A 10,888-nucleotide genomic window follows, 5' to 3' on the forward strand; every position below is an offset into this window, starting at 1 on the left:
GCAGTCAATCAGCTCCCATTTACAACAGTGGGAACATGTCCCTCCCATTCAACAGAAACAGAGGTAAACTAAGTAAGATCAGTGGTAGATGACTATACAGGACCGAACTGTATGGTTAGGCTGTGGATTTAGGATTAAAGGTATCTTAAGTTTGTTTTGTTGCTTTTAGGTTTGCAAATTCTTCATTGAGTTTTAAGCCTTTTTCCAATGTCTTTCACTAATGGTAATTATAGCAACGTCATGCAAACAGCAGTCATTTTCAGAACTCGGTGTGTTAGGTCAGTAAGTGGTGCTATGCAGTCATTTCCTAGTTGTAATGTCAGTCTCCTCCACAGTGGGACACACCAACAGTGTTGTGGAGCTGGGTTTAACTTCCAGCTCTTTAGTAGCTGATGGAAACTTTTTAATCACTCTGATACAAAATACTAAACAATGCATACGATATAATCGCCGCTCTGTTTAACATCAGCAAGCCCTAACATACTGACTCAGACACAATTGTATGAAAATGGCTAAACTCCATGATGCAGCTACGTACTGAGGAGTCGAAATATTGTGAGAGGATGTGCAATTTTCTCTTTTGTTTAAGAAATGTTTTGTTAACAATAACAGATTTAAAGTAAATGAGCCCTAATCAAAAGTAGCATGTCATATTATTCCGTTTACAGTAATACCAATACAATATTAGTTAATGATTAGAAAATGAAATATCGCGATAGAATAAACGCACATGCGCGGTGCCTTTGTTTTCATACACACATGGTGGAAAGGAATTTGCATTTGCACTATTAAATTTTTATATAGCTTTAATGCACATAAAAAACAGCTGCTTGTTTGAGTGAAAATAAATTGATGGGGTTTTTTTGCACTAATAAAGTTGTGGAGTTGTAAAGTATTTTGTCTCGCACCAATTATATCGTCAGTTATATCGTTATCGCAAATTTTCAAATATATATCGTGATAAATATATTTGGCCATATTGCCCTGCCCTACCCTACTTCTTACAGCAACAAAGTAAATACTCTGAAATGCTAATACTTGACCCGTTGAGCTTCCTTCTACACTCTTTCCAGTTACCTGCTTCAGCTAAACAAACCAAATTGAATATTTCTAGTAGTGGAAACATTTCTAATTTTACTATTTCCTACGTTGTGCTACACATGAGAAAACAATAAGATATTTGTTCCATTTATCCCACATTATCCGAAGTTCATATGCAAAAATATGTTTCTCTCTCTGTCTGTGTTTAGCCTTCTTTGAGGCCAAATACGAAGCGCTTGAAATGCTCGGGGAAGGAGGCTTTGGTTCTGTTTATGCTGGGAGAAGAAAAACAGATGATTTACCAGTGAGTACAAATCTTAATGATATATCTCTCTTACCATTGCCTGTAATAACCAAAATACTACTGACTGGCCTGTAGGTGGTGATCAAATACATCAACAAAGATGATGTACAACGTGAACAAGTGGTGAGTGATTAGTAGTATTAAAGATGTTTCACCTTCTTGTTCCTTTGCTGTGGAAATCAATTTTTTTCCCTTTGCTGTGGAAATCAAACTACTCATCATTAAATATCACTGAAAACTTATTTCATTTCATTCATGTATATGTATAAAAATAATGATAATTTTAAAAAAAATTATTAATAACAGATGTAACAACAGCTAAAAAATAATAGTTTATAAAAAATAGTTTAGTAATTGCAACAAAGAGAAAAAGCATCTTGAGGTGACTTTTGTTGTGATTTGGCGCTATATAAATTACACTTAATTTAATATTCTTCACTTGATTGATGCAGGGTTTCTTTTTAATTTACAAATTTTCTCCTTGGTATCATGGGTAATTCAGCAACCACTGGCTTCAGCATTCCCAAGAAACTGTCCTGGGGAAGCCAGAAAGGGGACACAGTCAGGATGCAGGACTTATTGGTAAATCGTGACGATGTTCTCTGGAGTGTTACAGGAACACACAGCTTAAGTATGGAGGAGATTGATCTCGCTCACAACTACCCTTTTGCTGAATTACCTGTTCAGGAGAGCAACATACTTCTTCTGTGTCCCCGGCCAGTAACTAAAAAGGAAACACAAGCTCAAGCACCTTTGCACCCAGGAAACAAACTACATTTTTTTGTCTTGTGCACAGTATTGCGCCGACATTACGTTACATGGAGCTGCAGCTGCCCACGGTGATGGAGTGATAGAGCACCTCTTCAACCTGAGCCTGAGGCTGGGAAGAGTCCCACAGCTCTGGAAAACCACCTGTGTTGTACCAGTGCCAAAGACTTCACGCCCCAAGGACCTCAACAGCTACAGGCCGGTGGCTCTGACATCCCACCTGATGAAGACCCTGGAGCGGTTGGTCCTGGCTCAGCTTCGGCGCCTGGTGAGCTCATCACTGGACCCACTTCAGTTTGCCTACCAACCTGGCATTGGAGTGGATGATGCCGTCATTCACCTCCTACATCGTTCCCTCGCTCACCTGGAGACTCCTGGAAGCACTGTGAGAATCATGTTCTTTGATTTCTCCAGTGCGTTCAACACTATTTTTCCCTCGGTTCTGAAGGACAAGCTGGAGAACTCTGGAGTGGACCATCACCTCACTAGCTGGATTTTGGACTACCTCACCGACCAACCACAGTATGTGAGGACTCAGGGCTGTGTGTCGGACAGGGTCGTCTGCAGTACGGGGGCCCCACAGGGAACGGATCTGGCTCCGTTCCTCTCCACCATCTACACTGCAGACTTCTCCCACAACTCCACCCAGTGCTTCCTGCAAAAGTTCTCTGATGACTCTGCAATAGTCGGCCTCATCACTGATGGAGACGACAAGGAGTACAGAGGACTGACTCAGGACTTTGTGGACTGGTGCCAGCTGAACTACCTCCAGATCAATGCCAGTAAAACCAAGGAGCTGGTGGTAGACTTCCGCAGGCACAAGCATCCTCCACTGCAACCACTGAACATCCAAGGTATGGACATTGAGGCTGTGGACAGCTACAGGTACCTTGGTGTTCATCTGAACAACAAACTGGACTGGACTCATAATTCAGATGCCCTCTACAGGAAAGGGCAGAGCAGGCTGTACCTGCTGTGGAGACTCAGGTCGTTTGGAGTAGAGGGCCCACTCCTGAAGATCTTCTATGACTCTGTGGTGGCCTCAGCCATCTTCTATGGTGTAGTCTGCTGGGGCGGCAGCATCTCTGCTGGGGACAGAAAGAGACTGAACAGGCTGATCTGAAGGGCCAGCTCTGTTCTAGGATGCCCTCTGGACCCAATGGAGGTGGTGAGTGACAGTAGAATGGCGGCTAAGCTGTCATCCCTGTTGGACAACATCTCCCACCCCATGCAAGAGACTCTGACAGCACTGAGCAACTCCTTCAGTGGGAGACTGCGGCACCATCCCACACCGGATGGAGAGATTTCACAGGTCTTTCCTCCCCACTGCTGTCAGACTCCACAACAAAGATTTTTGCAGCTGATCAAACCCTTACACGTGCAATAAGACTGCTATATGTGCAATTCTTGTACAATTCTTCTTCTGACGAAGTTGTATTTTTGTATTTTCTTACTCAGTTGTATATAGCATTTGTATTTCTATTTTATTCTATTGTATATATTAGTCTATTCTATTTTATTCTATTGTATATAGTATTTTATTTTATTGCATTCCAGTGTTTTCTAATTTCTGCTACATAACTTTGCACTTTTGCTGTAACAAAACAAATTTCCCACGAGTGGGACTAATAAAGGTCATCTTATCTTATCTTATCTTAAACTGTGACTATCACCAGGTAACGTGGGCATGTTTCCTGAATCAGCAGCAGCTGTTAAACAGCTAACAGGCGAGCAGGATGTATGTAGGTAGGTAGGGTAGGGTAGGTCCACCAATGGTGTCATGAGGAAAATGTTGGCTCATTATTTATATAAATACGGAGACATGACACAAGGACGATTTTTTTATTAAAATTATTTCATTGTTGTCTGAAGATAATACTGATGCATTTGTATGAGCTGGACAGGATGGAGACCTTTTTGCTGAAGTATGAGCTCATAAAGGGGAAACAATACCAATTTAAAAAAGACTGGGTCCCTTTTTGTGAAAATTTAAAATAGTTTATTTTTTTGACATTGTGTAACAATTTAAACAAATCTTTTTTTTATTGCATTAGTTTGGTGTCTTAGTAATGAAGTAGGTTGTGAAGTTGTGAGATAGTAAGAGCTTAAGCATAAATCGTACAAGACAACATGTCATGTAAATGCCGAAAGGTATCAACTAAGTAAATGAAATCCTGTGGTGACAGCTCTGCACCAACAATCTCCAGGTACAACTTAAGACAATGAGGCGAATAAGTAAAAGGTACAGTCATTCTTCTCAAATTAGAAAAAAACATGAAAATGTCTTTCCTCTTTGTTAACTAAACTCCTCATTGATGCAGTTGTTGATATAACTGAGCATTTTTATTACTTTGGATCCATGTGCTAATTTTGATGTTATTTGAATGGATACTAGATGTAGTATGAGATAGTCTGTCACTCTACAACATAGATCTCATATTGTTTCACTAGAACTTCTACACATATTAGGGGAGGTGTCATAATAGTTTATAACTAAAATGTGAATGTGCTGAGGTACAATCAGCCTCCCATTGAAGACTAGGTTGTGCATCTAAAAAGCTAAACTTTTTTAAAATACTAAATGAATGACCTCACTCACATATACTACAGCATAACTGCTTTTTTCCTTTCATTTCAAATGTGTTCTCTTTTATTCAACTCAAGATGAACTTTTACAAGCTCTGTAGAAGCACTAAGAGATGAATGAGTTGTAGTTGACCTCTATTAATATCACTGCAATAAAGAGCAAAGGACATCTGGCAGAGCCAGGCTAGAATAAGCACAGATATTTGTGCTCAATGGAAGATGCGAGGCAAGATACAACATACGCTTAAAGAGACGACAAATACCTCGTACATCATTGTTATTATTATTATCATTATTATTATTATTACGTTACATATGAAATCTGAAATTCAACTTGTGAAAAATAAAATGTGTTATTTTATAATCTTATAAATCTTCTTAACACCCCTTTGATAAAATCTTGGCAAATCATTCAAAAAGGATAAATATTGATACATATGACCTGCTTCCCCATTCTACACTTTGTAAATTCACAGAAATTGTGGCAAAGTGGATCAAGTGAGTATTAAAAGCAGAACGGAAACTTGACATCACTTGTCCATAGAGGAAATAAAAGCACCCACACATACACACATTTGTTATTTTATTTAGATGTGGAAATAAGAAGAAGAGATGGATGTTTGGCAGTGGCTTTTGTTTTTCATATGCATTTGCGTCAAAGGTATGATACATTTTGCACAATGTGTATGAATAGAGGTAATGTTTACTTACTTATTTGCCAGTTACAGAACTGAACAGTCAGTTGTGTCTTATAATGCATCTTTTGTTGTCCAGGCAGTTTTTAGGGAATCAGCATTTTGTTTCATACATTTAAGATTCCTGTCTCTTGTTGATCAACCTGTTTCTGTGCTTCATTTCTTCACACTTTGTGCATTTTATTACAGTTACTCAAACAGAAGCGTCATCTTGGACTATTGCTGTCCCATCCTCAGTAAAAGGTCTCCTTGGGTCATGTGTGGTGATCCCTTGCTCTTATAACTACCCAAATGCAAAGGTCCAAACATTCACAGGGATTTGGACCAATGATGGGAATCAAGTCATCTATCATCCAACTGAGTCTAAAATGCTGGAGCAGTATAGGAGACGAACAAAACTTCTTGGAGACATCAGCAAGAGTAACTGTTCTCTGATGATTGAAAATCTTCAACAAAATGATGGAGGGCCTTTTCACTTCAGGATTGAACTTGGAGGCTATAACAGTTTTTCCTACTTAAATAAGAAAGTCTCCATTTCAATGATTCGTAAGTAAAATGTTCATTAATATTGCCAATAATAAAATCGCATTTTCCAAGCTTAGTATTGTCTGTTCAGTGTTGTTGCTAGTTTTTTGGTCTGAGCTGATTCATTTGTACTAATAACAGATACACTTTTGCTTTGTTACCTAACTGATTCAAACCTAAGCTCTGACAATGCATTTATGAACCAGCAAATCAACCTATAATAGCACTTTATTATTAATATTATCCAGCAGTGTGTTCAGTGTCTGTGGCTTTTTTCCTCACATTTTGCTTCTGAAAGCCCAATGTAACTAATTACTTAGAACCCTGAAAGACAGGTTTTGCGGTTAATACAAATTGATTTGGTTTAGAGGTTTTTTTTTCTTTAATATTTCTGTTTTCATGTTCATCATTTGTGCTATTAAATCAGGCTAATTCATTTTATCTTTCAGTTTATGTGTGATGTTGCATCCAGTTCTTTGTTTTCCTACATTCTCAAGCTTGAAATCAGACTGAAAGTACATCTTGCATCGGTTTGGAAACATGCAGACATGGAAAGATTAAATAATTCCAAATGAAGCCACCACTCTTTTCCTGTTATATTTTCCAACCAGAGCTGATTCTTTTTTTCATGAACAGCAACTCAAACAAAACAGGAAATATCTTTCTTCCTATTCTTTCCCCCCATACTTCCTTGTAATATGTGTTAGTAATATATCTGTGTTATGCATTAATAACCTCACTAGACTCTGGTGGTGATTTTCAACACTTTATTCATGTTTAACGTATTTTCTGCACTATAAGTCACACTTAAAATCCTTGAATTTTCTCAAAAATCAAGAGTGCGCCTTATAATCCGGTGCACCTTATGTGTGAATTTTGGTTGTGCTTACTGACCTTGAACTGATTTCATGTGGTACGCTCAAAAATCTGTCAAAAAGTGCTTTAGTACGAAGCATGATGGGTTGTCAGAGAATTACGGCTACCGTACTCAGGAGCCTCGCGGTGTAATCTAGGTCCAAACTCTGCTTCAGGTCCCAAAGTCAAACAATCACTGCGGCATCACTGAGAGTTAAAACCTGAGTTAAAGAATTGTTTCATCTTTAATAAAATGATCTGCGTTGCTGCTTTACCAGGTGTAACAATTAAGTTTAACATTTGCTTAATGTAATGTAATATGTAATTATGTATGAAAACAGACCCGTTCATCGACAGTGCATCTTATAATCCGGTTCACATTATGGTCTGAAAAATACAGTATCAACAAATTTAATTAATATAAGGAAGGCAAGTTCATAAGTCAAAGCTTTATAAAATACAGTATCAACTGCCGAGTACATTAAGTGTTCTCTCAGAAAATTTGATTATTCATGATCTTTCTTGTTAACACAGGTGAACCAAATGCCATTGATTTTTCTGCGCATGAGGACATAAAGGAGGGTCAACCTGTGTCTGCATCCTGCTCTGTGTTTCACTCCTGCCCCACATATCCACCAGCTTTTCACTGGAGTCACTCTGGAGAGCAGCATTTTCAAGCACAGAAGCTTCATGATGGCCAGTGGAAGGCAACATCAATTTTAATGTTTCGCTCAAACCGCACTGATCACAACAAACTGTTACAATGCAGGGTAACATACCACAGAGGAAAGCACCAAGAAACATCCAAGACCCTTAAAGTAAAATGTAAGTGTGCATTTCTAAATATGTGTTGATGATAAAAGACAAATTCCTCAAGCATTTTAAAAACTAAAATTTGTGCATTACTTTTTGATGTTTCATTTAGCAGCTTCTGCATCTAGCTTCAGTCAGAGTCACAGGATTCGCAGTCATCATGACTCATATAGATTCCAACCACAGTCAGCAATAAGATGTCTGGTATTTTCACTGGATGGACATGTGACAGAAAGAAGAGCAAATTCTGTCTGTGTCTCCGTTTATCAGTTATGACTTTATAATCATTAAATTGACTCATATTTTTTTTTTAAGTCGTAATTTTATTCTTTTTTTCTTTAGCGTTTCTTAGTCAATGGTGATGTTAGTTTAGCAGTCTGTCTGGTCTCCATTGACCGAAATATATCAAATATTAGATGGACTACTTGGATATTTTGTTAGTTCATGGTAGGGTTGGGCGATATGTAAAAATTTTCCAACCGACAATCGTCAGTCCAATAATCGACAATGGGCGAGTCACCCATTTTTGATGGGTGGAGCCATGTAATCATGCACGGACTGATTTGCGCGTTTACAACATAAAAGAAGTTCAAGCATGGACAAACTAATTTCCCAAAAAATTTAGAGCGTTAAAGCGGTCATCACGATTAACGAGGTTAAAATTTTTAATGCACTAAACCCATCTGGATGGGTTAATTGTTATTCGCTTTTATCATGATGATGGCACGTTAACGCTTACAGCACAAAGAAATATATAAAGGCTTTAAACCACATGAAGGGGGTAAACCTAAGGATGTAACCAAAGTGGTGTGCCACTTGTGCAGACATATAGTGTGAGCAAAGTACTTAAACACGACTAACCTGCATGAGCATGTACGTGTCCACCATCCGGCTGAGTATACTTGGCTGTCACCAGCTTCTGCAGCTCCATCAACAAGCATTTCGGCGCACTCTGAGGAGGGTGCATTTGCTCACTGTTAAAACAGCGCTGTTTCTTTCTGTTGACTGCTTCTATTAGCTCCATCATTCTTAGCAAACTTACTCATTGGCAAATAAATAAATAAATTGCCTATCGCCGATGGGCTCAGCCTATCGTCAATATATTTGTCCAATCAGAACCTTGCTGACTTTGGCAACTGCTTGAAAATTTACTCTAGTACTACCATTATGTCAAAATGCTTAATGAAACTCAGCTTTTACCTCACTGTGTAAAATGATACAAAATGCTGCAGAGTAAGGGTTAAATGTTTCTATGCAGATGCTCCAGTGAATGTGAAGGTCGAGTACCAGTCAGATGTGAATGAGGGAGAGACTGCACACCTGAAGTGCTCCAGTGATGCAAACCCTGTCAGCAGCTATGAGTGGCACAGTGAAACTGGTGTTCTGCTGAATAAGGGGCAAACCTACACAATGTCAAATGTCTCCAGACACTCAGAGCCCGTGTACTGCACTGCTGTTAATGAAGAAGGACGAGTCAAGTCAAGCACCCTGAAGCTCAATGTGTTATGTAAGTAAATAATAGAACAAATATAACAACAAAAGATGAATGCATGGATATATGTTTCTAATTACATTTGCTGTTCTTACAGATGGCCCTGACATTGAGACTTACTCTAAGTGCTCCTCATATAACGGCATAGTAAAGTGTGATTGCATTGTACAGTCCAGGCCCCCCAGCATGGTCCATTTTGTTCTTGGTGACAGAGTCCTGCCAAGCACCACAGTAGAGACAAATGGCTCTGTTACTACTGGGACTCTGCAGACAGACTTTAGGTCCTTTAGGTTTGTTCACTGTCTGGCAAACAACACGCTGGGAAATGCTAACCTCACATTCTCTTTACCTGTTAATGGTAAGTAAAAATGTCAAAAATAGAACATAAATTCTTTTTATTCAACATTTCCATGACAAAAAACACAGTATGTTTTTCTTTCTTCAGACAACATGCAATATATCTTTATTGCCTCTGGAACAGGTGTCATTTTGCTCATTATTTTGATAGCTACTGCTGTCGGAGTTAAAAAATGGTGAGTCATTAAACAAATTATTGTAATATCATTAAAGGTAATGCCAAAAAACTCAAACAAAAACACCCAAACATATTTCTGCTAGCACGCGGAGATCAGGAGAGACACCACCATCTGACCTGAGCACAATGAAGTCAGAGAGACCTGTAGAGATCCCTCATTATGCCCCAGCAAGGAGGTATACATTCTTCACCTTAATTAGCAAACAAACAAAACTTTTGATTAAATGTAACCTAAGAAGGAGTGACTGAACTTCATTTTCATGTAGATAAGAAAAAAATCTTGTGTGCTTTTCTTTATTGTTTCTGCAGGAAAGAGAACTATGAGGATGCCCATTGCAATGACATTTACACCAATTTTCATGTATATGGCAACGTAGGGGTGAGTTAGGTTTTCTTCATTTGTTATGTGCCTGCATCAAACAATGGAATGAATTAAACTTATTTTTCTATGCAGACCGACTTGGATGAATCAGTATACGCCAATGTGTAACATCTGTGAAAGACCAGCTGCAGTCCATGTTTGTGTCTTCAGATGGAAGTCAAGGAAAATGTTAAAAAAAATCCTTATGCTATTTTCATCTTATATCACATATGTTATTCCAGTTGTTCATTAAGTGTTTTATCATCAGTCTCCCCGCAAAGGGAAGAGAGTATGTAGTCGATTCTGTCTATTTGTCTGTCTGTCTCATTTCCACTCTCTTTTTAAATAGGGAGTGTTTAGTGGTTGTGAAATTAAAGCAATTTGTCTTTCTGGGATTGTGTACCAACTTCAACACAGAATGCAGAAAAGCACACTGTAGTGTATGAGTGTGATTGGTATTCTTGGTGTCTAATATCTTTAGGCATCAACTAAATACAGGAAACCCTGTATTGACTATAACTTGAGGTACAGTCATTCTGCTTAAAAAAATAAAACAACAAAAAAACAAACAAACAGAAAAAGTATTTAAAATGTGTTTAAAATGTTACATCTTTTTTAAATCAAACTCATAATTTACAGCGGTTCGAAAACATCTTTGCTCCCTTCCCGATTTCCTATTTTTTGTGAGTTTTCCACACTTAGATGTTTCAGATCAAACAAATGTAAATATTAAACAAAGGTAACATATGTGCTAGCAGCACAGATGGAGCACTTGGCGAGACACAGGAGGCAGCTGACCACAGGCAGTTTTTGTGACACGAAAGAGTCCACCCAGACCGATTCTATGAGTTTTGTACAGGTGACTCGTGTCATTCAGAGCAGAGACTTGCAATGATTCAGCCAAGGTGATTAG

General features: G+C 38.5%; 1 protein-coding gene across 1 annotated transcript; it reads left to right on the forward strand.

Moving 5' to 3' along the window:
• Positions 1 to 1,324: 1,324 nt before the first annotated feature.
• Positions 1,325 to 10,434, forward strand: LOC309718037 (myelin-associated glycoprotein-like). The gene is made up of 10 exons (XM_082552982.1): positions 1,325 to 1,345; positions 3,790 to 3,859; positions 5,584 to 5,940; positions 7,309 to 7,599; positions 8,846 to 9,094; positions 9,177 to 9,437; positions 9,525 to 9,612; positions 9,698 to 9,790; positions 9,924 to 9,993; positions 10,069 to 10,434. The coding sequence occupies exons 2-10, from the start codon at positions 3,850 to 3,852 to the stop codon at positions 10,102 to 10,104; spliced, it is 1,455 nt and encodes a 484-aa protein (XP_082409108.1). The 5' UTR covers positions 1,325 to 1,345; positions 3,790 to 3,849; the 3' UTR covers positions 10,105 to 10,434.
• Positions 10,435 to 10,888: the final 454 nt, after the last annotated feature.

Source organism: Aulonocara stuartgranti, assembly GCF_965226115.1.
Source record: "Aulonocara stuartgranti genome assembly, chromosome: 11".
Classification (NCBI taxonomy): Eukaryota; Metazoa; Chordata; class Actinopteri; order Cichliformes; family Cichlidae; genus Aulonocara; species Aulonocara stuartgranti.